Source organism: Lonchura striata, chromosome 5, assembly GCF_046129695.1.
Source record: "Lonchura striata isolate bLonStr1 chromosome 5, bLonStr1.mat, whole genome shotgun sequence".
Classification (NCBI taxonomy): Eukaryota; Metazoa; Chordata; class Aves; order Passeriformes; family Estrildidae; genus Lonchura; species Lonchura striata.
The window spans coordinates 64,449,047-64,475,239 of record NC_134607.1 but is presented as its reverse complement, the minus strand read 5'-3'; the positions used below and the strand labels follow the sequence as shown (position 1 = coordinate 64,475,239).

Sequence of the window (26,193 nt, the reverse complement as noted above, 5' to 3'; positions counted from 1 at the left end):
AATGTAAAAAACACCATGAAAGTAGGATAAATTAAATATGTAGCCACTGTTTTTTATCCTGGTATATATTCAATTAAGGAGGATGTGCATTTTTGACAGCTGAAGGCTTGATAGCTAGCTGATCAATTTGACCTTCCATTTACCTATTTAAAGGTGTATTTGTAAGAATAGGGATATTCCAAATCATAAGTATGCAAAGGATGTGGCTCAGTATCTTAAAATTCAGATGTGGTACAAATACCATTTTTGGAAGTGAAGTATTTAGCAAAGGGGTCATGGTTTAATCACTGACAGGAAATATGAACATTGTAGGTTTTCAGCTGTCATTTAATGCATCCAGTCCTGCCCTTTCATATTTCATAATTACACCTAAGCAATTTGGAATATATTTATGTCTAAAGTGACAAAGTTAGTAATTATGTCTGCAGCTCACTATGAGATTTACAGGTTGAACATTTACATGCAGGAAATGAAATCAAGTTTTAAACTAACACAAATGAGAACAGTGTGGTGGCTATTTTATTTCTTCACCTTTATTCCTCAGACTACATGGCTGAGGGTAAAATGGAAGAACAGTTCTTTAGTAAGTCATGCTGAGAAGAGGTATAAGATATGATGAGAAACAGAACAAAGACATGGAATTTACAACTGCAAGGGCCATTTGTTGCACAGCAGAAACCACCAATGAAACTCTAATCACTATTCAAGTCTGATCATTTCAGTTATTCAGAAACTAACTTTTGTTTAGGACTTGATAAATATATCCAAATTACTATGGCAGACCTCCCAGTTTAGTCTTAAGAAACGAAGCCAAAGCAAACTAAAAAACAAACTCCAGAGCAATATTAATTTAATATTACTTTATACAGGCCTTTAAAAAAAAAATGTAAGTGGAAGTCATCCTGCAAGTGATATTCTAGCATTCTAGAGTATGGTTTTAATTGAACCAAATAAAAGTCTGAGATGAGGGAGTACTATTAAGGATATGGTCTGGAGACAGTGTTGGTGTTTCTGTGGATCTGGTCTGATCTCTGTAGGTATGCAGTGGCACAAGAGGAAGCTTGGAACTGGCAAGATATTGCATCTTGTCCTGCACTGTTGGAAAAAAAACAACTCTAACAAATTAATTGATAACATAGGCTGTTTTTTTTCACATTTTCCCAATGCAGAAAGAGTCCAATGTGAGTGATAGTGTCAAATTTGAACCCCCAGCTGCCTAATGAGAGGAATCTCTGCAGTAGACAGCTTCCAGTGAGATAACTGAGGAGACCATTGTTCCCTCTCTGTACATGGCTTTCGTCCTTGGTGGCTGAGCAATGCTGGTTGATTACAGTGGAGAGCTGTATACAGTGTGCCACAGCTGAATGGCTTCCATGAATAAGAAACCAAAGCCAGTCAACATATTCATTAGGTTCAAAGAAGTAAGTCTCAGAACTGTGGGAAAACTTTTGTTTATGTTGCTGGAGGGGAGAAAAAAAGACTGAGATAGAGAGAGACCTCCATGGAAGTAAATTTGCGGAGCGGAGCGTGCACATGTGCACACACAGAACCACTGGGTGGACTTTCACTGATACCACATGTGATGTCTTGTTTTGTGAGTCCATGTCTTAAAACCACGGGTATCTTTGAATATGCTCTGATAATGAGTGATTCAAGTTAAAGACCCTCTTAGGATCTGGGTTTAATTTATTCTTTTAAAGTATGGGATGTTTTTTCCTAGACCTATTTGTCTTCAGTGGAGTTCCCTATGACTTACACTGGGGTAGCTAAAACTGAGGTGCACTTTTTCTTTTCACGGTCACAGGGAAAAAATGCTTTAATTTCTATCCCTGTTAGAAGGATTACTCAGAATTTTGTCACTACTTGAAGGAAATTCACTTTATTGATCACTACCTGAGGAGCTGAAAATACACCCACTGTTTGCATTTGGATGTTCATTGTTTCTCCTATCAGTTAAAGGATGTTATGATGAATTATTTATTCCCGTAATACAAATATTCCCACAGACACATGGTTACCTTACTCTACCATGAGATGATACAGTTTTTCTAATTCATTACAGATGTAGATTGTACTTTTAAGAGGTATGGCAATCATATTGAGATGTTGATCCAATTTTCTGGGTGGGAATATTATGTTGGCTCATCAACAGAGCCTATAATGTTTCTAGTAACACAGAAGTTTAGCATTTGGGTCTTGTTAGAATAACAATTGAAAACATGAACCCAACTTCACAGTCATGCAACATATGCAAAATTTCATCCACACACCTCCTGAAACAAAAGGCTAAATCCTTTGATCTCTTGACCAATATGGGGGAGAAAAAAATAAAATAACAAACCACCATCTGTTGGGAAACCAATGTCATAAAAACAGTGGAATGCCAGCTTTATAATATAGACTGGCTTAATTGAGGAAATTACTTATAATTAGAATTATTTCTTGGTTTAGAAGCGCAGGAGGAAACAAAACTGAAAGAAGGAGTTACGAGTTCAGGTTTGGATAGATGAGCATCAAAGCAGCATTATTCATTGTGGGATTCACGTCACAAGGCTCCAGTTGACAGAGGCTGACCTTATGAAGAAGAATCATAAATGTGATTTCTGCCACTGAAGGAAGTGACTGCATTATGTTTGTAGCTCAGTACCACATCTTGTCAAATAATCCTTAGACAGTCAAGGTCACAATGCAGCAGGTTTTAGCTGTGGGTGATGCTCCACATACAGACCACAGTGCTGTGAAATGCTGAACAGCAAACTAGCCAGTTATATATTAAATACTTAGGCATGAGAATCTAACAAAGGCCTTACTGGTGAACTAATTTCACTGGTCTTTGCCTACAATTTTATGACAGCTGGCGTGCCGTGGAGTGCCTTTCAGGCATTTTTTAAAGTCTTTGTGATATATTTAACTCTCAGAGACATGTGAGTCTGAAAGCACTGCCTTTTCCCATGCTTTCAGACCAACCTAACATTCATAGTTTCTGCATGTTCACATTATATGAGTTTAATGGTAAACTGCCATGGTGAATGGCCTGCAGTTAGACCCAGCAAGGGCCCAGGGAGGCTGAGTATGGCCATGACACAGCCTGCTCAGCAGTGATGGAGAAGTTCATGCCTGATCTCCTCAAAACCTGTTTCTGATGTTGTTTCTGACCACATGACTCTCACTGATTCAGAATTCCCAAAAAAGGGGGAATTTCCCCAAAGGAAAAGTGAGAACACTCATGGATATAGAAGCTTTCAAACAGTTTCAGGGAAGAAAAATAATTTTTTACAATGGAAGGCCACCTTGGTGTGCTTTCAAGTCCCTTAGACATCTCTTTCTTTCACCAGCAGCTGCAGTTGGCATGACAAAAGTGGCTTCTCCACAATGATTAAATCTTACCTCTTTTTTAATGAAAAGCAAAGCAACTACAGGTGAAGCTGTTATTTCTGTGAGTAAACAGCAGGACACAGGTATTTCCAGCAGTTGCCTGGTGGAACAGGAAATGTTCTTCTGTCTAGACCATCCTTACTTTTATTTACAGACTCATGTTGATATTATAAAAAGCCTTCAGAATACTTTCCAGATGCTTCCTTACCTTTAAAAGATTTTATGACTGAGTCTCTTCTCCACCGTGTTATACATGGACTGTCTTAAATTTGTTGCCATCTAAATTAGTTTAAATCATAAAATTCCACTACTCCATAGTTCAGTAAGAAAACAGTATGTATTTGACTAGTAGTTATTACTTTACTTCCTAAGGAAAAAAATTACTAAATCATGTAAGAAAGTGAATAAGGATTAATCCCATATATGCCAGACACAGAGAGAAGATGGCTGGAAGAAGAAGGATCTCTGCAAAATAAGAGCACATATATTTTACTCCTGTACACTTTGTAACTTTGCTAAATACCCTTACCAAGTATAAAGAATATGTTTCTTTGCCAGTATACATACAGCCTTTCATCTTTTTTACATAGCATGTTTTGCTGGCATAAGATTACACAAATAAACTAACAGTCAGTTATGTCAAGATCTCCAAAGTCTTATAAGAGGAAAAATCCTTCATCCTTCTTTAAACAATTCTTTTGTGAGTATAGACACCATGTACAGGGATGTAATGCTGGACTGCTGCAATACAACCTCAGAGCAGGAAGAAAATGAAGTTTAAGGAACACGTCATGGCTTAGACAGACACTGTTTTGTGCAGGGAAGGAACATGGGGCTGTGCACAGAATTAACTGAAAAGAACAGATACAAAAGCAGTGTATAGACATAAATAATTATCTCCCTTTTAAATTAGTCCATGTATCTTCTGCCATGAAGAGTTAATCAATTTACTGCTGAAATGCTGTGGGAGATTAAGAATAGTTGTGAAACAGGCAGTGTTTTAAATATTTGTGCTTGTCCCATATGCCTACAGCTTGTGTGATGCTGGAAATCATACTAAGTGATGCAGCAACTCTTTCTGTTCTCAAAATCTAAGAATAAGCCCACTGGAAGTCACTTAGAAAAAGAATTGTTTACTCTTCCATTCATGCTGAGTTCCTGCTTACATATCTTGTAACAACTTGTTTTCTGTTTATGGCACTTGGTAAGTCTGGAAATGTGCCGGCTTCTCTTGGAGCTCCTGAGCATGAGCCATATAGAATCTCTGCATCTTCCCTCAAATACCCTGCCTGTTAGGGAAGTGTTCTGTCCTTCCTTCACCTCTCCCTCATTCATGTAAGAAAAATAATGTCATGAGTATGACCTGACTCAGATGAAAGATATTCCTCTGACTCGTTAATGCCTCTGTGGATTTGGAGTAAATTAGTTTATTTCCTAACTCACTTCATTGGAAAAGGGTGAGTAACTTTGCAACATTTCTTGGGAACTCAAGGAAAGACTAGTTAATGCCTGCTTTTTCTTTCTCTTCAGCTTCTGTGTTACTTGCTGTAGACAATTCATATATGGTTATTTTTATTTTTTTCCTAGAAAAAAGGTTTGTTTTTAAAAATATTTTTTCTGTAGCTGAGTGAGTCAAAAATAATGTGAGAAACATTTGGATAAAAAAACAGTCACCATTGGAAAACTTAGCTAAAAAGAAGTATTATGCAGAATAAATAAATATTATCATGATGAATTCACGCCTGTTAGAATTGATGATGACTTGCTATGTCATCTAATCTATTTTAATTTGTGTATGTTTGCAGTCATCTACAAGTCTGGACTGTCTTCTCACCTGTAGTGATATAAATCACAACTAGTGATTCTTGCAGTGCAGCATTAATTTACATTTAATTATTTCAGTTTCAAATCTTGCACTGCTAATAGTAATTGTACACACTGTCCATCCCTAAGCAATTTCCTATTTAGAGCTCATATCAAGTAGGTCCAGAAGAGCTGTCGTGCAGCTTCTCTCCTGTATGATTGTATATAGTTTAGTTAAGAAATGCTTCCTGATTTATGAAAATCTATGGATTCCTCCAAGTTGCAACATGGTCACATTCAGAGAGATATAGTAATAAGTGTTTGCAAGTACATAATCAGATGAGAACACAATACTCTCCATTAATGAAATATGATCCATAATGAATCTTGCATGGGACTGCTAATAACTACCTTTAGGTTAAAGTGCTCAGATGTTACAGTATAACAATATCTGTCTTAGATGTGTATCATTATGGCAAGTAATTAAAGGTTACTTAGCTGTTAAATGGTTACTTTGGAGGCATCCTTCAGCAACATGGCTTCAAACATGCCTTCACAATGAAATTAATTAAGTAAATTAAATATCAGCTTGGAGTAATTATTGTATGTGCAGAATATCAGGCATATATTGGTCAGAGGACTTGAAGATGTATCCATTTGCTATTAAGCATAAAACAAATCTTGCTCATTCTTACATGTAGAATAAAGCTGATGCATGTTAAAAAGAACAGTGACAAGACAGATGAAGAGAAATGGAATGTCAAAATTATCACAGTGATGTTCCATGTGCTGCGTAAGTGCAACGCTCAAGTAGCAGCATTCTGATGAGGGAAGTATTAAAATTCACTTGGTCTTTTTCACACCTCTGCTGCTACATGGAGTTAAAAACCTGGTACCAAATGACTTGAGTTTTGCCAGCAGCTCAGTCTGACTCATCACAAGGATCCTTTCAGGGATTACTAAATTGCTGCCTTCTTCTGTATTTAATATAAACCACACTAGAAAAGTTGAGCAAGTGGCTTGATGTGGATATAAACATTTTTCACCACCTCTTAAAGTAGAAATATGACATGGGCCATATCAGTGACAGATTTCGACTTAAAAAAAAAATTCTTAGCACTATGTAAACTGGCAGTGACAAATACAAATAAAGCAGTACATTCTGCTTTATCTATTCTTTGTTTAAAGAGAAACAATCTATTAGATAAATAGATCCTTCATCTGAGACCTTTTCATATGTAAGCAAGAAGATGTAAAGTTCAGATCTCTGCTGTCCTCCTGAAACACTGGCTTTGCTCCAGGCAATGATATTATTAACATACCTTAAGTTTACTCTTTAAATGTTTTGCCTAATTATGTCTTCTGATGAAACAGAAAAGAAATATGGAAAGAAATACGTTTTATGCTGCAGAAAACTTTACTCACAAAACAGAAAGTATTAGCTCTGAAAGTATTAGAAACAGGAAAAGAAACACAAAGAATTTGTGGCAGAAATCTAGGGATTTTTCAGGTTCTGTTTTTTTTTTGTTTTTTTTTTTTTTTATGCCAGTGAGATAATAAACAGTGGTGACACCTTCTTATCTGTGATATGGAAAACTGCTGCACATTTTGGTTGAGGATAACAACAGTGTTAGGGGTTCTTCTCTAGTTCTCAGGCTTCTGCCCAGGGCAAGTTGTTTGGCCTTAGTTAGTTTTGCTGTCTACAATTCAGATTTCTTAAAAGTTGAAGCTTCAATCATTGTCATGTGAAAATTGTCCTGTGTCCCTGGGCCAAAAAGAGTCCCCAGAGAAGGTAACTAGAAGTGGTGGAACTATTTTTCTGCCAGATAATCTTTAGATGCTTCTCTGCACACTTACGGGCCAAGCCTACAGGAAGTTATCATGTGCAAAAGTGAAAAAAAAGTCTTAGTATTCAGAGTCTCATAGAATTGGTCAGTTCTCTGTGCTGTAGCTTCTCAGATAATACAGATTTTTACCTCTAGCACAGTAAAAATTTACTGATTGATTCAGCCTGGTTCCAAACTTGGAAACAGTTTTTGAAGGAGGATTAGAAACCACCAATCTAAGAGAGGAGGGAAATTAGAAAACAAACAGTGTAAGAAAGGAAGATTATCTTCCAGTGAGTTCTTTTGCCCTGAGGTACGAGGGGTTTTTTTTGTTGTTTTGGCTTTTTTTTTTTTTTTAATTACAAACCAGTAATCAGAAAAACAAATGGCATTGATTACTTTTCTAAAGCAGTGGTCATTTCATCTATACTTCTAACTTGTTTGAAATATGGAACCAGCATAAAACCTGAAAGCATTTGCCATTTGTATAAATCAACATTGCTAACATTACTCTGTGTAGCCAGTGTTTATTTACAAGCTTGCAAAGGGTTTCATAAGGGATATTTGTGCACCTACAATACAAACCATGTGTCAAACAGCAGAAAATTGCAGAGCAATAGCACTGGTTTTTTTCCTCTTTACTTGATCCAAGTTTCATTTTTTGTTTGGTTGAGCATCAATGGTCATGAAGGTGATATATCAACAATAGTCATGGTGGCATATTTAATCTAATTATAGCTGGTTGAATTGCTTAATTTCATTGACTCTGAATAACAATTTATTTTATTCTGTTTTAACAAACCTTTCTGTTTATGCATTTCATCATCTTTTGTTAAGAAACAGGGATCTCATTTCATTATTTAAGTGCAGGAGTAATGAAAAAGTAAGTCTTCGTCAACTTACTGCTTCTGTACCAAGGGCCTTTTTCTGGAATACTTACCAAAGAACAAATCCCTTGAAGTCTGTAGAGTATAGTCTAGACCATCAATTTTGATACCTAACTAAAAATCTGTGGGACTTATACTGAATTTAGAATATGGAAAGATTGGGCATCATTTATCATAAAATGGTTTGGGTTGGAAGGGGTGTTAAATATCATCTGGTTCCAACCCCCATGCCATAGCACCTTCCATTAGACCAAGTTGCTCAGATTACCATTCAGCCTGGTCTCAAAAGAAAATTACTGCCAATTAACATAGAAAAAGGCCACGTTTTTCCAAAAGGTATAATATAATAGTCAATGATTCAGACTCAAGTACAAGATTTAGGTATTCTTTAAAAGACTGGCGAGGATAAACAGAAAATTAATGGGTAAAGTTGACTTTGTTTAACCTCAGTCAAGAAAGGAAATGAAAAAATGAGAATTTGGACAACAAAATGGAAGCATTGATTGTGAAAGAGCTCTCTGCATGACTTTAGCCTTGTCCATAAGGAAACTTGTGAATGAATTCTTACGAATTCAGTGCAAATCCCTGCACAGATATTCTCATTTCAGTTAAAGTAGCATTTCAGATCTGGTCTGAGCTGCTTGAAAGTAGCTGAAAATAAGCTGCTCTTAAACTGAGCTCACTGTGACACAGAGTGCATGTGTTTACTGGAATCTCATTACATTCAAACATAGGGATACAAGTCTGCAGATTAGTGCTTGCCCTGAAAAGGCTGTTTAGCCTTTCAAAGGATTTTGCAGGAAAGCAAGCTGGAATACAAGCCCTTTCTGCTTGTCATTTGTAGGTTTGTGGATTTGGCTTTTATTTCTTTGTGCAAATGTGTTTTCATACAGACAGTGAAAAGCCATGACCCTCTGTAAAAAGGATTACCTCAAAGGGAGATAGTAAGACTACAGTGTAAAGGATGGTTAATACAGAAATGCTAAATCTTTGCTGTACAAAGATTATAGCACAATAAATTTTTTAACTCAAGGTACTTTCCTGACATTATAAAAACAGTAACATATCAGAATCACAAAATAAAGGTCTTCAAGACAGGCCGTAAAGAAAATAAAGGAAAATATCTGCAATTATTTTTTTTTTTAGAAAGATGATATAGAATCCCTTAAAAATATGTTTTATTTTAACTGACATTTTAGCAAGTAGTTTAGATAACATTTAGTGACTTAGATATTATTTTTACAATCAGTGTATTTCATGGGGTATTAAAGATAATAAATAAGTAAATACTTTAAAACAGATAATAGGAGAACATAAAGAAAGCTGAAGATTTCAGTTGCTTATAAAAAGCCTGGCATCTTACTTATATGGAACAATGACCCACTGCCACATGACCCATTTGAATAAGAGGAATCAAATCCCAGTGCAGAATTGTTTCTTTGGTGGAAAAGTTCCCAAAAAGAAGAGGGGTGTTTTTAAACTTATTCCTAGAATTTTTTTTCTTTTTTGTTTGCCTGAGTAGTAAGCAGTATGGTCAGAAAAAAATCCAAAATTAGCCCTTCTAAAACTTCCCAAAGAGATAAAAGCAATATACTTTGGGGCCAACTAGGATTTCAATTACTGCAAGATTTTATCTGGGGCAGTAGTTAAATAACTGTGTTGAGTCTCCTAAGCTTCCCTAGCTGATTTTTCTCTTTTGGGACTGCTGCTTCTAAATCATTTGGTCTCCTCGAGGCTCACAAGACTAAAGTAAATTTCCAAAAAAAGGGTGTGATAAACTGCAACAGCAGCTGCAACTGCACCCAAAGTCTTCACCTAAAAAGCAGAAATGACGTAGTTGAAGCCAGTTTGCTGAACAGAGGGGAAAAGAAGGTTGGATTTGAAGGTTTGTGCTTAATGTAAGGAGGATTTTAAATGTAGTAGCCATCTGGTAAGATGTGAGATGAGATCTAACAAAAAGTATAAATAGCTACCACTCTCATTGATTAATGAATGAACCATCATACTGAATTTAATTGCAATAGCCAAACTTTCAGGTTATTTCATTAAAAAGAGATGGCAATATTTTGTCAAGATATTTCAGTGAACAATTGGAGACAATGAATATGAGTACTACATATTTGCTTTTAAAGTTGCCTTTAAAGCTGAATCTGATGCAGTGTCATCACTGACTACTTTTTATTTTCTGTAGAGCTAGCATTAGGCTTTATGTGCCAGCGTCAAATTAGAGCATTAATTACCCATGTAGTTAAGTGTCCAGTAAGGTGCTTTAATAAAGAGCAGCCTCAAAACCTCATTCAGAAGGAACTTAAGTAAATTATTTCAATGTTTTCAGGGAGATTGCTCATATATGTGAAGTAAAACTGACACTGACAATTTTCAGCATTTAGATGCTTCAAAAGAGCAACATAGTTTTGAGTTTTATAGACTCTCCATAGGCAGCATCACATGGAGGACACTCTGAACAGGTAAAGGAGAGAGATTTGGGGTTTCTTACAGTGGCAGAGAATACAGGTCATGAAATGGAGGGAAAAGACAGTGAGAAAGATGAATAGGGAAGTATGTCAGAAGACTGGAAGTGTTCCAGGCTTATCCTTAGGCAATGTAGAGAATTCTGCATCTTCAGAAACAGTACTTATCCTTCACATCTACCACAGCACCTGAGACGTTAATGAAATAAAAATAATAAAATAAAATGAAATGAGGCAGCCACTCAGAAGCAGTGCATTTCAGAAAAGTTCCCAGATATCGATTTATATTTCTCTGAACTAGAAAGAATAAAATTATACATATTGAATCCAAGAAGGGAACTCAGGAAGCAGTATGAAATTTGAGTTGCAATTTAATTGTACAATACTTGAGGCAAATTATTGTCCATCCTAAAACAATCCACACCAGTCATCCAAAAACAACATGGACTTAAGTATTCTGTCAGACCTAGATTTTAAAGTTCAAACTCTTGACATGTAAATCTACTAGAAGTCTTTGGAGTTCTTCCACAGACATTGTCACCAAAGACAGTTGATCAAATCCTCATGTTGAATATTGTATAAATAGCTGAAAAAGGTAGATAGAAGCAGGCCATTGTAAGCAAGCCTGGTGTGTTTTGCATCCTGTTATTGTTACTTCATTTTCTGTTTGCAACTTGCAGTTATTAATTTTCTACCAGTAATCTTCTACTTTAGCTGCTCTGTAAGCGAGTATCCTCATCATAGTGCAATTTGTAATAAATGAGTTTTTAACTTCTTATATTGGTTAAGAAGATTAACAGTGCAGAATTTAAAACCTGTGACTAAAATTTGATGAAACGACTTAAAATTAATGACATTTGAGATAGAAAGAGGCTTCTGAATACCAACAGACAAAATCCAGACAGAAGGAAAATAAGGTTAAAACATTCTATCTGAAGCCATTTCACAAAAAAAAGAGAGGAAATGTGTGACATATGGTATCGAGTGAGGCACTTGAAGTTGAGTCTAAAAATGTTTAAAAAGACAGCTGTTAGCTTGCATGATTAAAAAGGGGAAAGGAAGGATATTATGATACATCAAGAAGTAAGGAAGTTATGAAACCAGAGGTGGACTTGTTGGATGTTTGTTTGCATTTCTTATCCAGTGGTTTCTAATGTTTTTATTAAATTTATCTTCAAATTCAACCTCCACCTCTATCTTCCGTTCTGTTTCTCCCAGTGACATCAGTGCTGGCTATTAACACAAAAACTGGGTGGGTCCTTGAACTCTGAAACCAAATCAAAGAACAGTTTAGGGAAGGAGATAATTGCATATCAGCTCTTCTTCCCTACAATATGTTTCAATAGATTAGATTATTTTAATAAGCATTGGAAGAGATGGTAACATTTAGAATAATATTGTCACATCAATCTCCACTGGGTGTATATGAATCATAGAAGTCAGTGAAAAAAAACCCAAATTTGTGTCTATGAAATATTGTTGTATGCATTTTCTGATTGTTATTCTAAGCTAAATGACTTATTTATTTTAAATATTTCTTTATATGATAGTTTGGTTAATTAAGTTCCTTTAGAGCAGGAAATCTGTGTGAGGGATTTTTTTGCTTCCGCTGCTAGTTTTTGTAAAACTCCAGTGAATAGAAAACAAGTGGCAATTTGCATATGGCAATTTGTCCATGCATGGGGAACCCAACAGAGATATTCCTTGGGAATCACAGGAAGACTAAAGGCTAACTGTGCACAAAAGCTGATGTATGCTCCCCATCACAAGTGATCCTTCCTTGGCACAGTTGTGCATAGCTTTGCATGTGCTGAGTAAGCTCAGTTGCCATGTGCCTGACTGGGATTTCAGGCAGGACTATATACTTTTGTTTATGGCACTGGGCAAGGCTCAGGAACTAGAACATTAGCTTTTTGCTTTGGCATAGATTTCCTGGCTAAATTACCTAATTTCTCTCTGCCTCATTTCATAAGAACAGTCCAATCTGTTCAGACCAAAGGCTCATTTAGCCCAGGACCTTGGTTCTCACCAGGTCCCATAATGAATGTCAGCAGAGGAGAATGAACGAGCAGGAGCAGTGCTTAGTGATATCGTCTCCCAGGCTCCAGCACTGCTTGTTCAGGGATTTCCTGAACCGGGGTGGAATCTCTGTCTTTAATGCTTTTCAATGACTTGGTTTTGATAAATTAGTACTGGCATTTCTTGAGCTCATATATCTTTTAAGTCTCCATAGGATCCCAAGCCCTACAAATTGCAACATGGGAGGAACATCCCTTTATTTTATTTTAAACCTTCTGGCTGCCAGTTTCTCATTTTGGGAAAAAAAAACCTGAGAGTACTGTTCTTTTCTTCTTATTTCCTTCAATGGGTATGTTTTCTGAGTTAGAGGACTGTAACTTCATGCAGTACTGAAAATGCAGGAGTGCCATGCATTTAAAGAGGCATAAACACACTGTTGGTTTTGTTTATTTCATTCCTAAAAATTCTGTGCATGAAACTTGCTTTTTCTGACTGTTACTGGGCATTAACATCATTCATTAAAAAAAAAACAATCACAACTTTAAGACATTGAATTTGATCTATTAAATATGAACTGCACTATTGTTTGTGGAATTGTTTTCTGTGAAAAGATACAGAAGGAAACCATGAACACAGCTTTGCATAAAGTGCACAAGTTGTTCTGGTCTATTTTAGCTGAATAGAAACACTGAAACATGAGAGAAGAGTAGCCTGGGCTGAATGGCTTTTGGGGGAGATGCTTGGTATGAGAATAAAATGCCAATCTTGCGATTTAACTTCTTTGCTACTGCTAACACCTCCTCAAACAGAAAGACAGCTGGGCTATTATATTTTGAATTCCATTTGTGTTAATTTTAATGCCCTCAAACAAAAGGAGGGGAAAGATGGACCTCATTCCCACATGTTTTCTGTGCATCTCTAAATGTGCAGTGTGGCCCCAGTGGACCTTTCTGGCCCTGTGAGACTTGGCTTACAAGGGATCTCCAGCACCTTCCAGGCTTTTGGTCACTTTTCCTACAAGGCCATGTCTCTGAGTTCTTCCCCTTCAAGGGAATTACATTTCAGGAACCAATTATGGTTAATAATGTTTCAAAAACTGTCTCCTATTTCTCAGGGGCCTGTAATCAGTGTTCAAATCTGAGGTAAACAAAGTTTTGTCTCTAAAGAGAAGATAAGCTTAGCAGAATTCAGAAGGTGCCTCAAACAGCACAAACACCTTCTCCTGTTGAAATGTTTATGTCCAAGGTGATAGAAAACTGAGCAGCATTATCTTGCAGATGGCCTGAGAAGATTTTATTAAATAAATACAAGGCATGTTTTTCTTACCTACCAGTTAGGTTCAAAATTTCCAGATTCGGGGCTAAGTTAAAGCAAGGAAACCATCTAGCTGTAAAAGTAAGACAAGAAGCAACCCAATCATTTAGAAGTTATACCTATGTTGTGGATATGCAAAAAACATATAGATCATTCTGATATTTGTTCTTCTTGATAATATCCAAAGCTGACTTTGTTCTTTAGCTCTGTTAGCTTTCACTAGGGTTGCACAAGCATTGCTGAGGAGAGAACCCAAATCATTGTGCTTTTGCTCATGAATAACAAATTAAAAGGGTGATTTGGCACAGTAGGTGAGATGATCAATATTTCGGGTCTTATTATTTTTGTTTGGATATATGTGTTTGTGTGTAATTATACATTTCAAGGATGAACAGCTAAATGCAGTTAAATGTTTACCATTTATCTGAATAAATGCAAATGAAACTTGCATTGTAGAACAAGTAATTGGTATGGATTAAGAGCACATATGATTTTTCTTCTCAGTGTTTATTGCCATTACTTTAAAGATGACAAAAAGCAGAAGGGTGGTGGTACAGATGCAGGTTTAGAAATCATATATTCATCAGTTCAAACCTTTTAAATTGGTGGTGATGGAGAACAACTGTTTTAATTCATACTCATTTGGAAGGATTTGCCATGACCTCGAGTTAACATGTAAACATGACAAGGGATATGAGAAAGATTCCTCTGGTGTTCACTGAACTTGAAAGGAATCTTTCTGTGACTTCAGTGGGCTCCATGCTGAAGCCCTGAGAGCAGGGCCAGAGAAGATACCCATGGAAGCCTCAGGATCTCAGCACATCTGGAATGACACCAGTCTGTGGTGTTTAGTGCTTTAAGTGTACTTAACCCTGTGCAGAGTACAGGTCCTTCATAACTCAGTTCATGACCACAACCACTCCTCACAGTGTCTGTGATCTGGTGGGAGAGGGTGAAAAATGAAATAATCAGAATTCCAGTTTTCTTTGTCAATAAAAACAAACAAAAAACAACAACAACAACAACAAAAAAAAAACCCAAAATAAAAACCCACCAAAAAATCCCGGTAGATGTGTTTGTCAGTTTGTTTTAACCAACAAAGTCAATATTATGTTGTACTAACAATACTAAACTATACTGTACTACACTACACCCTACTATATAATGAGCCAGGATTTGGAGCCAACCAAAGTGTTGTTAAATGAAAGGCTGCATTTCTTTTTCAAAAATATAAATATCAGTAATTGGTTGGATGCCGATTAGCCCTGCTGACATGATTCTGTCCTATTTAAGAATGTACATATATACATATATGAGCTCAGTGTATCAAATATTCTTGCCAATGTCACTGACTCTCACCTTCTGGGGGCTCCTGGGTGCTAGAAAAGCAGGAAAAATAGTGAATAAATAAGTGAATTTTAAAATACTTTTTTCAGTCACCCTGAATCAAAACCACTTAAATCCATATGTTACTGTGTCAGCGAAGTTTGTGTTGCACTGAGAAAAGAATATCAAATATTCTTAACTTTTTAAATAAACCCCCGCAACCGGTATGAGGAATGCATTGCTCTTAGACACAGTGCCATGAGGAATAATTGCAGCTTGTCACAGAGAGAGGTTATAATTATGTCTACTGTTAGTTATGTCTCCATGTGCACAATAAAGTTACCTTTTCAAATGCATTGTTCTCTAATGCAATACCAGTTATTAAAATTTGACGATATTATTACTTGATAATGAAGAAAAATGAAATGAGGCTGCAGAAAGTCTGGGTGCTGTAACACTGAAAGCATGTGGAGGGAACAAAGAGGAAAGAGAAGTGCTTATTGCAGAGATTTCACATCTAAGCTTTGCCTCAGGAAAAGCAAAATTGCCCAAAGGGTCTGAATTTCAGGTTCTGTATTTCAGACTTGTTTATGTCTTTTTAAAACTCTGAATATGTGTCAAACACTGGTCTAGATCTGACACTTCATAGGCACCTCTGCAAGAAATGCTGCAAATCGATTGCAATGTCTTAGAGACAAAAATAAAGTTTAATAGTTGTTGCAGTAGTTGCTTTGATGTACTTCTCTACCCCTTTGTTACTTGCACAAATTCTCTGAAAGTATGTTCATAAAGTCTTATTTTAGGGAGAAAAAATTAATTGTATTTTTCTAGGTTTGCTCCTTATTCTGTCACTCATTTACAGTCAGATTTTTGAAACCTTTAATTTAGATCATGTGTTCATATTAGAGACTTTTCCCTGGGAATTAAAAGGCAGATAGGATAAAAAGCAGTGCAGACATATGCTTCATATCTAACAGCTCCAAGTATCAGAATTTTAAATTGCCCAGGAAAGTATTTGCTGAAAATCAGAGCCCTTCAGCAAGTTTTAAATTGGGTGCCCAACTTATGAGTGTGCAAAATCACTTGGGAAATTATAAAATCTCAGCCATATGCTTATATGTGAACGCCGCTTGACTAAGTCCTTTCTGTATGTTGCTTCCCTAATTTGCAGTTGTTTTTGTGTTGTAAATAAGATATCCTTGACTCAGACTTGAAAGTTCCCCAGGAAAACTGGAGATCCCTTCTCTTGTTAAACAGCACCCTAATTACAGAAGCAATTTTGCAAACAATCCCCTGAGGTGAAACATTTCTGTTCTCATCAGGAAGGCTCTTGAATAAAAGAACACCTTTGCTAACTTCATTTATTTACAACAGGACACAAGTCTGAGGCTGGGTTAGATTTATTGCCATTACATCACTGATGCTCAGTAATTCATAAAACATTGGGTCTAGGAGTCAGCACTGCTGTTATTTCCTCTGATGCCTGACCTCACCACAGTCTAATAACATACAGGAAATCCAGAAGACAAAGGGGGAAAGAAGTGGTCTTGAATGCTAAAAATAACCATAGAAAACTTGTACAATCATGTAATAGAGTATGGCCCAATAATTTATTTAACATAATAGTAGAATCTGCTAAAGCAATTAGAATCTGGTCCAAATGTTTTTAATGGAAAATATGTTAGGGGCAAGAATAAGAACACTTAAAGAATGGATACTTTTAGGTTATGTAGTTCAGTTACATGTACTGGTTTTAGGTTTGTATATCTTGTTTCTTACATATGCAGACCACTTAACAACTTGACTAGAACAGACAGTCATTGTATGGTGGTTATATTTCCAGAGGTCATCCTATATGAGCCAGACAGTCATCTTAGGTGATGTATTACACTTGACAACCCAGAAAGTTGCAATACAACGGCATTTAATTCTCAGTGTCCTCTGAGAATTATTCAATATCCTTGATGGTATCTAGTGTCTGGTATGCCATTGGGATGACATTTTTGGTGTCTTTACTAATCAGTCAAGGTTAACATGTCATTCACATTAAGTGTGTTTAGTTTGTTTTGAGTTGTTTTCTTTTTTCTAATCACTCTATACTTGCAGGAATTTCTAAAGCAATAAATAGTATAATGGCACTATAATGAAACTCATCTCTGCTCATTTACTTGCTGTAGAATTAGAACACATTATCCAAAATAGGCAGAAATTTAAAATTGGTGGAAATAGATAAATTACGCCATCAGGGAAAAACAAAACCAAACCCAAAAAGCTGTTGCATGAAAGTCAGGTAAGTGTGGTGAATTTCGTTTGTGAAATATTGCAAAAACAAGTTCACAAACATACATCTTTTTTGAACAGCTGCTCGGTTTGACTGTGCCTGCCCTCCATTTTATTTACATATGTTGCACAGTGATTTGGAAGAGGCTATTATTCTCATAAATACCAATATTAGTATGCAGACTGGTATGTTCAGGTGTGAACAAGTCTTCACCATTTGACATTGACACTTGGTTTCTCTCCCAGTCGGAAGCAGAAGCACTTACTGATCATGAGCTAGGAATAATGAATAGATTGAACCAGCTGTTCCTCAAGAGCCCAGTTGGCTGATTTCCCTTTCATTAAATTCATTGGATTATAATTAGATAGATAGATAGATAGATAGATAGATAGATAGATAGATAGATAGATAACATTTCCCTTTTTGCAAAGGTGTAAGGTAAATTAATAAATATTGATAGATTTAATTTCAGAAGAAAGCAAAGTAATGTGGCGTGTTTTATAATTGACTGAAAGACAGTTACTGAGAGTGTGAGTTGTCCAAATTCAGTCTAGGGAGTCAGAATTTCAAAATTTGTGCTTTTCAGAACTGTCTAATGTATTTTAAGGCATCTTCTGAAGATCAGAAGCTAGGAAAACTTTCCAGTAGAAGTTATGCATAGGGATAAAAGAATAAATAGAAATCTGTTTTTCTTTCATTAATCTACAGAAATGAAGCATGGAGCTGGTTATCATCACAGCAGCTCTTTTGTTTTGATTTTAAAAGTAAGATTTTCAGGCACCAAAATGCCAGTGAATATCCACAGGTATAGAGGAAAGAATATCTCTTGAGTCTGAAGAAGAGGACACAGATTAATGCAGGGACTGTTTGAAAGGTCTTGTAGTGATCAGGAAACTGAGCAAACTGCCTGTGGGAGGCACAGAGAGGTGGGCAGATCTTCATAGCTCAAGGTCAGTTTTGCAGGTAAATACTCCTCAATGAAGCTCCTCCTCTGTGCCCTTTAGCACAGTACAGCACAGCCATCCCAGAAAGTTCCAGTTCCAGATCCTACAGAAGCTGGAGTCCTTTCTTTGGGAACACTGTTTCACTAAAGATCTGTCACTTAGAGTGATTTCCCATAGGATTTTAAAACTGATTTTCATAATTCAATTCCGCTAAGCCTCAAGTTGGAAAAACAAAATGTAATAAAGGTGTTCCAGAGCCCAGTGTCCTCCAGATGTTGCAGGTAAAACCCTGTAGCACATGGAGCCTGAAGATGAAAAGTCAGAAACCCACTGTGTGCACTTATTTTTTTTTATTTTTTCCTTTTTTCTTTTTTTTTCTTCTAATAATTAATAAATTAAAGCAGTTGCATTATTGTTTCAATCACTTTTCACCTATTTCCCTCATGGTTACCACTTGCCTCAACATCTACATTTGTTTTAATATTTGTATTTTTTGCATAATTTCTCACATTATATTTATTTGCACTTGAACTTTTTAAAAAATAAACCATTCCATGGGGATAAATTTAATAAAAGTTTCTCATTAAAAGTTCTGTAACAGCATGATTCCCAAACCTGAAACCAAAGTCCTAATATTTAACAGTTTTCATGACTCAATAGATTAAGTGTGAAATAGGAAATATAATAACAATAACATAGCCATATCCTGCACAGTTGTTTCACTTAAAATTATTCTTGAAAAGTAACATAATTCATACATGAATCAATTCTCACAGAGTGAAAGTTGCTCAAAAGACTCTCTGAAATAGCCTTGATGTAGTTATTTAATGTGTGCACAGAAAGTTGTATGGACAAGAGGAGAATCAAAAATTAACTAGTATTAATATATTGGAAGGCAGGAGAAAAAAAAGAAAAAAGGGGAAAAAAAAACGAAGGAAATTTCTGCTTTGTAAAAGTCTCTAATCAGCTGTCTTTGTAGTATTCATTTCAGAAAGATTCTTAGCTCAGGCCTAACTTCATGTGAAGGTTCCTCTGTGGTCAATGACGAGATCTTGCCCTTGGGAGTTCTGAGCTGCTCTGACTCCTCATTCAGAGGGACCTGGAGCCTTCTGCTGTGACCAGGGCAGCAAATTCAGCCACCTCAACTAATTCCTCTACACAGAGGAGAGAAATACAAACCTTAACAAGTCTGAAAGTTTTCCCTTGAGCAGGAAGTGGAGCTTTGCCTTTTGAACTTTCCAGTACTGAACAATGCAGAGAACAAAACATTTCCATGCCAGCAATATCTTACTCAGTTAAGAGACATTGCCACTGGCTTTAAAGTCCTCCAATGCACAATGGATGCATTGTTATACTCCAGGCATTCTGAAAATATTTTGGAGCTATTTTTTTTTTTCTGGGGTGTTGGGTCGGGGTTTAGCACCTTTTTTTTCTTGATCAGTTTGTTTTATGAAATACTTGTTTGTGTAAATAATAAGGGGAATGTCAACATCAAAAAATCTCACAGCTATGGCCAACTCTACCTTTTTTATTAAACAAAGATTGTGACGGGTCCTAAGGCTCTTGCATATTTATGGACCATTCTTTGTTCATCAACTTCTTGTGAAAATCATTTAGTCCCTGAAAGATACCCTGGAAATGTGTTCCCTTCTATTTGTGGTTTGAGGGTTACAAGAGTAAGGATATGAGTTCATTCCATTGCACTAGAATGGCTGGGGAGCTTCACTGCTGTCATTCCATGCCTAATAATTTAAACAAGTAGTAACTCCACAGTAGTTGTACACAGTCCATCAACAAAGTCTATTCAGACTATTTGCATGCACTGTGTTTATTCATTATTGACCAGCAGTGGTTTTGCTGCATTAAGCTCTGCAGTTCTGGGATTTCTGTGAGAATTACCAGAAAAATTACAGGACAAAAATCCCCCTGAAATTCAGTAGTTAGTGCTGTCCAGTCTTAGGATAGTAGGTAGGTTAATGCTTCCTCACTGGCCACAAGTTCTCCTGCAATGCAGTAGTACTAAACTGGGAAATAAAATATATATTTACCAATAACAGCTAATTTAAGTTGTCATATCCCTTATCTTTGTTATGTTGATACAGTACTGAATGGGCTAGGTGTAGGCAGACATAAAAAATATTGTTAAAGAGATTATAATACTGGGTATAAATATATATATATGTATATGTCTAAATAGCTATAGAGTTGTTATGTTTATGTATACACAGCATTATGTTTTATTGGCTCACTGGCTGACTGGACTTATTCAATAACAAGATGTGAACTGTCTAGTCAGATAGCAATGTCTTGTCACCACTCAGTGTCATGATATGCCACATTGTTTCAGTATTTCATCTGTTTGGAAGCAAGTCACTGGAGCCTGGAAGTGGCAGATCATCGGGAATCACAACAATTCTTTCCTTCGTTTCTAGGACTGAACTGTAACTCTTTTTGGCTAAAAAATCTTGCCATCTATCACACTGTCTGCTACAGGAAAACATATGTTTTAAGGAGCTAGAAGCATTATCTCCTACCATGCAAGGCATTTACTAGGTGAAACAATTCATGTCATACCATGATCCAGCAGTCAGTTGTTTTTATGGGTTTGTGGAATTTCAAGACCTAAACAATCTCATTTTCAGTGGTTTTACTACGGATTATAAAGAAGCATCAATGAGATATAAACTTAGTGTTTAATAACCCATAAAACATGCCACAGCAAGGTTTTTAGCTACAAGGATCTGTAAAGAAGGTTTGAAGTACATTGTAATATCCTTTTGGAATGTCAGTGCAACTAATGAAGGGGTTTAGACAATAAATTGGGCTAATTACTGAGTTACAAAGGCCTTTCTTTGAATTTTGTTTTTCTTTTTGCATTTCTTGAAAATTTTCTCCCACCTGGCAATCTTGCTTTGTCATGAATTCCTGTCCTTGATTCTGTAATAACCCTCATAAAACTTTGCAATATTGAGCATTTGTATAATGCAGAGGGGGTTTTGCTGTCTATGGCTCAGGCATTTGCTGACTCACTGCAGTACCATTCTTTGTATTCAATTAACTGCAAAACCCAAGCAGCAGCAAAATTATTAGCTGATCTGAATTTTTCTGAAAACAGTGTGCATTCTTTCCATCTGACAGCTCTTGTCTGTAATGTACAAAAGAGGGCCACACTCATATAAAGACCCCCTAAATCTCTGAGCAGAGCCTTGTTCTCCAGGCAGACGGATGAAATCTGTCACAGACAAGTCACTAGTGTGCTCAAATACCTATCTCAAATCATATTGCTTCTTAGGCTTTTAAAATGGCAGGTGGTATGTAGAAAAGATTTTATTTCTCTGTTGCCTTTATGTTCTGTTGGTTTGTAGATAGAGGTGGATTGATTTCAGCACCCAAAAAACTGTTTGGGCAAGTTGCCCTGTTCGTGACATGTTTGACTTCCTACAGAATGTTTATCAGACCTCTTGAGGCTCCAGACTAACCATGATACATTTATTTGTCACTTAACAATGATGTATTTATTGTCATTATTACTCACTCATAAATTTGGAAACTTACAGTACTTGTCTCTTCATTGCTTTTTAACTGAAATGTGGAAACACTGTGGGATTTCCCTTACAGGCCTCTTATTTCAATTGTTTTATTCCACAAACACAAAGAGAAGGGTAGATCATCTCTGATTTAGGTTGACCTGGGTCTTCACTTGTTCTTGCTTTCTACACACCAATATCAGTAGAGTTACAGTGACATAAACCAGAAAACAGTCCAAAATCAGATCCTTCCTACACCAAATCACTTTCCACATCTGTTTCCTATTTGTTTTATAATGACATATGGGATTATTTTGGGAATATATTCTGCTTTAACTGTCATGCCACTGACTCTGTAGCCTTATCAGATCTTAATTGGTATGCAGGTTGAGCAATTATCATCTACTAAGGAGAAATGCCAAGACAATGTAGATTGATAATAACATTTTTCAATAATATCTTGTAGCATTAGTGCCATCTTCTATTATTGTAGTTGAGGTTTAGTATTCTCATCAATTTACTACTTTTATTTATTGTGCAAGATCTAGATATGGACCCTACAGTAGAATTCCAGAAATGCTTTTCTGTTTGGTTTTTTATTAATCTCTGGTTAGAAGGAGCAAAGACAGAAAACTGGAGAGAACCAAGGAATGTGTCTGGATTATTAAGAACCAGAAAGGAAGACGACAGAAGAGAGAGAAATGTTAATACTTTGTCAGATATTACAGATATAGGATGACTGTATAAACATAGTCAGGCAGGTTACATGTTTAAGAACATGCCTTAGGAGATTGTGCTTGAATTCTGGGATCAAACTTCACGAAGCTGTGTCCAACCTTTTCCTTTTACAATGCAGTAAGCCATAGATGGCTATCCTCCTAACAGTTCATTCTCCCTTCATGATTTCTTCAGAGAATGGAAGGAAATGTGAAATCCATCTCATGTGCTTTGAACATATGTAATAAGTACACACAGATTCGTGCTTGTGTGATGTAATTGAACAAGCCTGTAATAAAATCTGTAGTCTGTGGCTTACAGAATCATGAACACAGTAGGTTTAAAATAACACTATTTGGGAGTAAATTTGGTCACTAGCCTGGCCCGTGCCTGGGTTCAGTATGGATGAGATATACAGGGAAGGAAGGGAGTCAAGGAGGATGCTGCTTCCAAGGTGGAGGTCGATCTCTTCTCTTTGGGGCTCCTGTACTTAATTAGGTGTCAGTGCAAATCGACCACAATGCAGGTATGAAATGGAAATCCCAGGTTTTTCGGAGGTCTTCGCAAGCCTTCTGTGAATGTTGAGGACTTCTCTTCTTCTGGTTTTATCCTCAGTGCAAAATGTAAGATAAACATACTATTCAAATTGATTGGCAACTTGGTCCCCCAGTTAAAATTAATTAAATGTACTGAAAAGCCCATTGCTTTGGATTTATTTACCTTCATTTGACTTGGTGTTGACTGAGGCTCTTTTTAATCTTAGTTTATATTCCCCTATGACTTGCCCTCAGCCTGTATATTTTAAAAGTTTCATCTCAAGGTATTGAGTAGTAGTAGTAGTAATAATAATAATAATAATAATAATAATAATAATAATAATAATAACTGCTTTCCTGATGCAATTGAAATAAAATTTGATGATATACTCAGGCTAGGAAAAGTGGAATTTAGCATCATGTTATATATTAATCTACAGTGGTGGCACATTTCAGAAAATAATAATCAGTAGAAAATAGATTTTATCTTTTTTTCAGATAAAAGTTTCAAATTCCTGCTTCTTCAGTTACTGTTACTCAGATGTATTCTCAGTGAAAGCAAAAAGAATTCAATAAACCCATGAAAATTAATATGAAAATAAATTATATATAGAGTGGAACAGAAGAGACACAAGCTGTTTATGTGTATTTTTGCCTTTGACTAGCATTCAGCACAAACTGACTAGGAAATGGGCACTTTTACCAGATCCTCACCCAGTGCAATTTGACTTCTCTGAAGCCACAAACCCCACTAGGACTCACATACACTGAACTCTTCTTGAACACAGTTCAAATTATTTCTTAGTTTTAATCAAATAGTGTTGCATTTACCTTTTTAAATTTTTTAAAATTTTTAATTTTTTTTTTTGTTTCACAGGACAACATTTTTAGAATGGAAGAATCACATTTTGAAAATGGGCGGGGGAAAAGCCCTTATGATCCCAAGCTGCTGACAGCTTCACTTTTAGTAGGTAGGTGCCACATAACAAGTTCAACAAGATGTGCATTCACTGTAAATAATTTGTCAGTTTTCTGCTTTTTTTTTCCCTCCTTGCAGCACCTACAACAGGCATTTGTTTTATGCAGTTTATTTCCAGGTTAAAGTAATTCTGGTTTACTTTTAATACAGTTGACCCAAGTGTTCTGAGGTATAAACCAAGATTCAGGTGTCACAAGAGCTGCTTTATACCCCTGGGGGACCCTGATTCTGCTAAGTGGTTTTCCTTCTCACATCTTGGTGGAAGCATTTTAGTCACCCAGTTTACAGACTGGCCGTGCTGCTGGTCACACAAGCACAGCTGAGAGCTAAGTGAGAGCAGGAATAAATAATTCCTGACATCAGTTTTTCTGCTGAGGAATGTCTGTCACCCAACTTTACCTTGCATGGAAGCTGGAGCTCAATTAACAGCCACTGGTCTAGGCCCTAAGGTGATGTTTCAGCTGAAGAGATATGTCTGACAGTAAATAAAGTTAAATTCCTGGCCAGATCAAAAAGAAATAAATTAAGTATTTCTGAATTAGTAATACTTCATTTCATGGAATATGTAAATACGGAGCAACTGGTCTGTGTCAATCTAATTGAACTAATGCAATTGATTTAATTTATGTAATTGATTTAAGTTATCTAATTAAATTAAATATGTTCATTGTTATTACTTCACCTTCACAAAAAAGGCAAAAAGATGTTTTGTGAGACTAAGTTAGAAGGAAACAGATTCTTCTTTCCCTACACCTCTGCTTAGTTGTAGCAACCCTATCTTTAACATCTTTACATGTAACTTTCTGGCAATTTATTACAACTTCAAATCCAACAATAGTTTGAGAAAATTGGAGATTTTCATATCTCAGAAGTCTTCAGGAAATGACACATAATGAGATACATTGGTTTATTCAGGCCTTTGTCCATATTGCTAGCCTAGGGCCTTGCTTACTGTCTGCCCTTATTCTATTTACTTTGCATTTAAAAATTAAGCTATTCAAAATAGACAGCAACAAAAATTTAGTCCTAAGTGTGCCTCATTTCCTGATCTTAAAAGCCCATAATGATCCCAGGTGATGAGCTAACCTGGGGACACACACTTTTTAACAGGAAAAACAGGAAAGACATCCACAGCTTGCTCCAACTTGTACCCTGTACAAACAAAGAAAAAAAAGAGTGTGTAAAAGGCCAGTGTATAAATTGGTGCCTGGAGCAACTTGAATTTGTGACAGAGCTAGTCTCAGGAGAATAGCTTTGCTATTTACTTTAATATACAATAAAGAAGAGAATGATGACAAGCCAGTATTACATGGTATAACTGGTATGCAATTGCACTAAGTCAACAGCATCTAGATTTTCACATTCCTTTTTTTTTTTCTCACTCAGTCCGTCACAAATATGATTATTTTACTTCCCTTGACTTAGATTTCATGTCTTTAAAACATCTTTGCTTTCTTGAGCCCACTTCCTGTCACTATAATTTTCACTCCATGTATATTTTCTTCTAATAAGGAATAGACTGAGCATGATTATTTGTTTTCAATCAGGCCTCAGTTAGAGCCACTGGATGTAAAAACACAATAGAAAATGGTGCAAATTGAGCACTCAAAGCCAATGAAAAATTTCTGCTTCAGTCACACAAAACTCAGGGTGAAGCTAAAATTAGCATTCTTGCATCCTGAACACGAGCAGCCTTCTTTCTCTGCTTTAAACTCCTTTTAGTTGCCTCACAGCCACATTACATTACTTGCAAAACACACTGCAAAAATTACTGATTACTGATTATGATGTTACATTTTTTGCATTTTGCTGCGACCCTTTTCTGCAGAGTGTTTCTTGCAGAGGGTGTATGCCAAATTCACTGCTGGTTCTTTGCCTAAAAATAACTTATCTTTGCCAGAAAACCCCTTGCTTTTTATGGCAAAATGATGACCCAAGCCAAAATATTTCCTCCCCACCCCAGACAGTTGAGAAACAGGGGATGAAGTGGAGTGAAGCATGGGTGGGCATGAAGGCCAGAGGAGCATCTTAACCACAAAGGTGTCACAACAGGAGCATGGATACGCTGCTGCTTCTCTTCTCCTGGGCTCAGCTGTAACTCAGCTACTCCTGGCCCTTCATGGGGCAGAATATTTGTCCTTGTAAGTCAACATGGTTTATCTAAGATTTAAAAGTGTAGTTATGCAAA

The 26,193-nt window shown here is 36.3% G+C and overlaps 1 protein-coding gene across 3 annotated transcripts in view; it reads left to right on the top strand.

Moving 5' to 3' along the window:
- SEMA3A (semaphorin 3A) overlaps positions 1 to 26,193 on the top strand; it is a 164,262-nt gene that overhangs the window by 73,525 nt on the left and 64,544 nt on the right. For all 3 annotated transcript variants that reach the window (XM_031506947.2, XM_077783668.1, XM_031506946.2), the window contains one exon: positions 23,904 to 23,997. In XM_031506947.2, the coding sequence (XP_031362807.1) occupies positions 23,904 to 23,997 (94 nt within the window). The remainder of the gene's footprint in view (positions 1 to 23,903; positions 23,998 to 26,193) is intronic.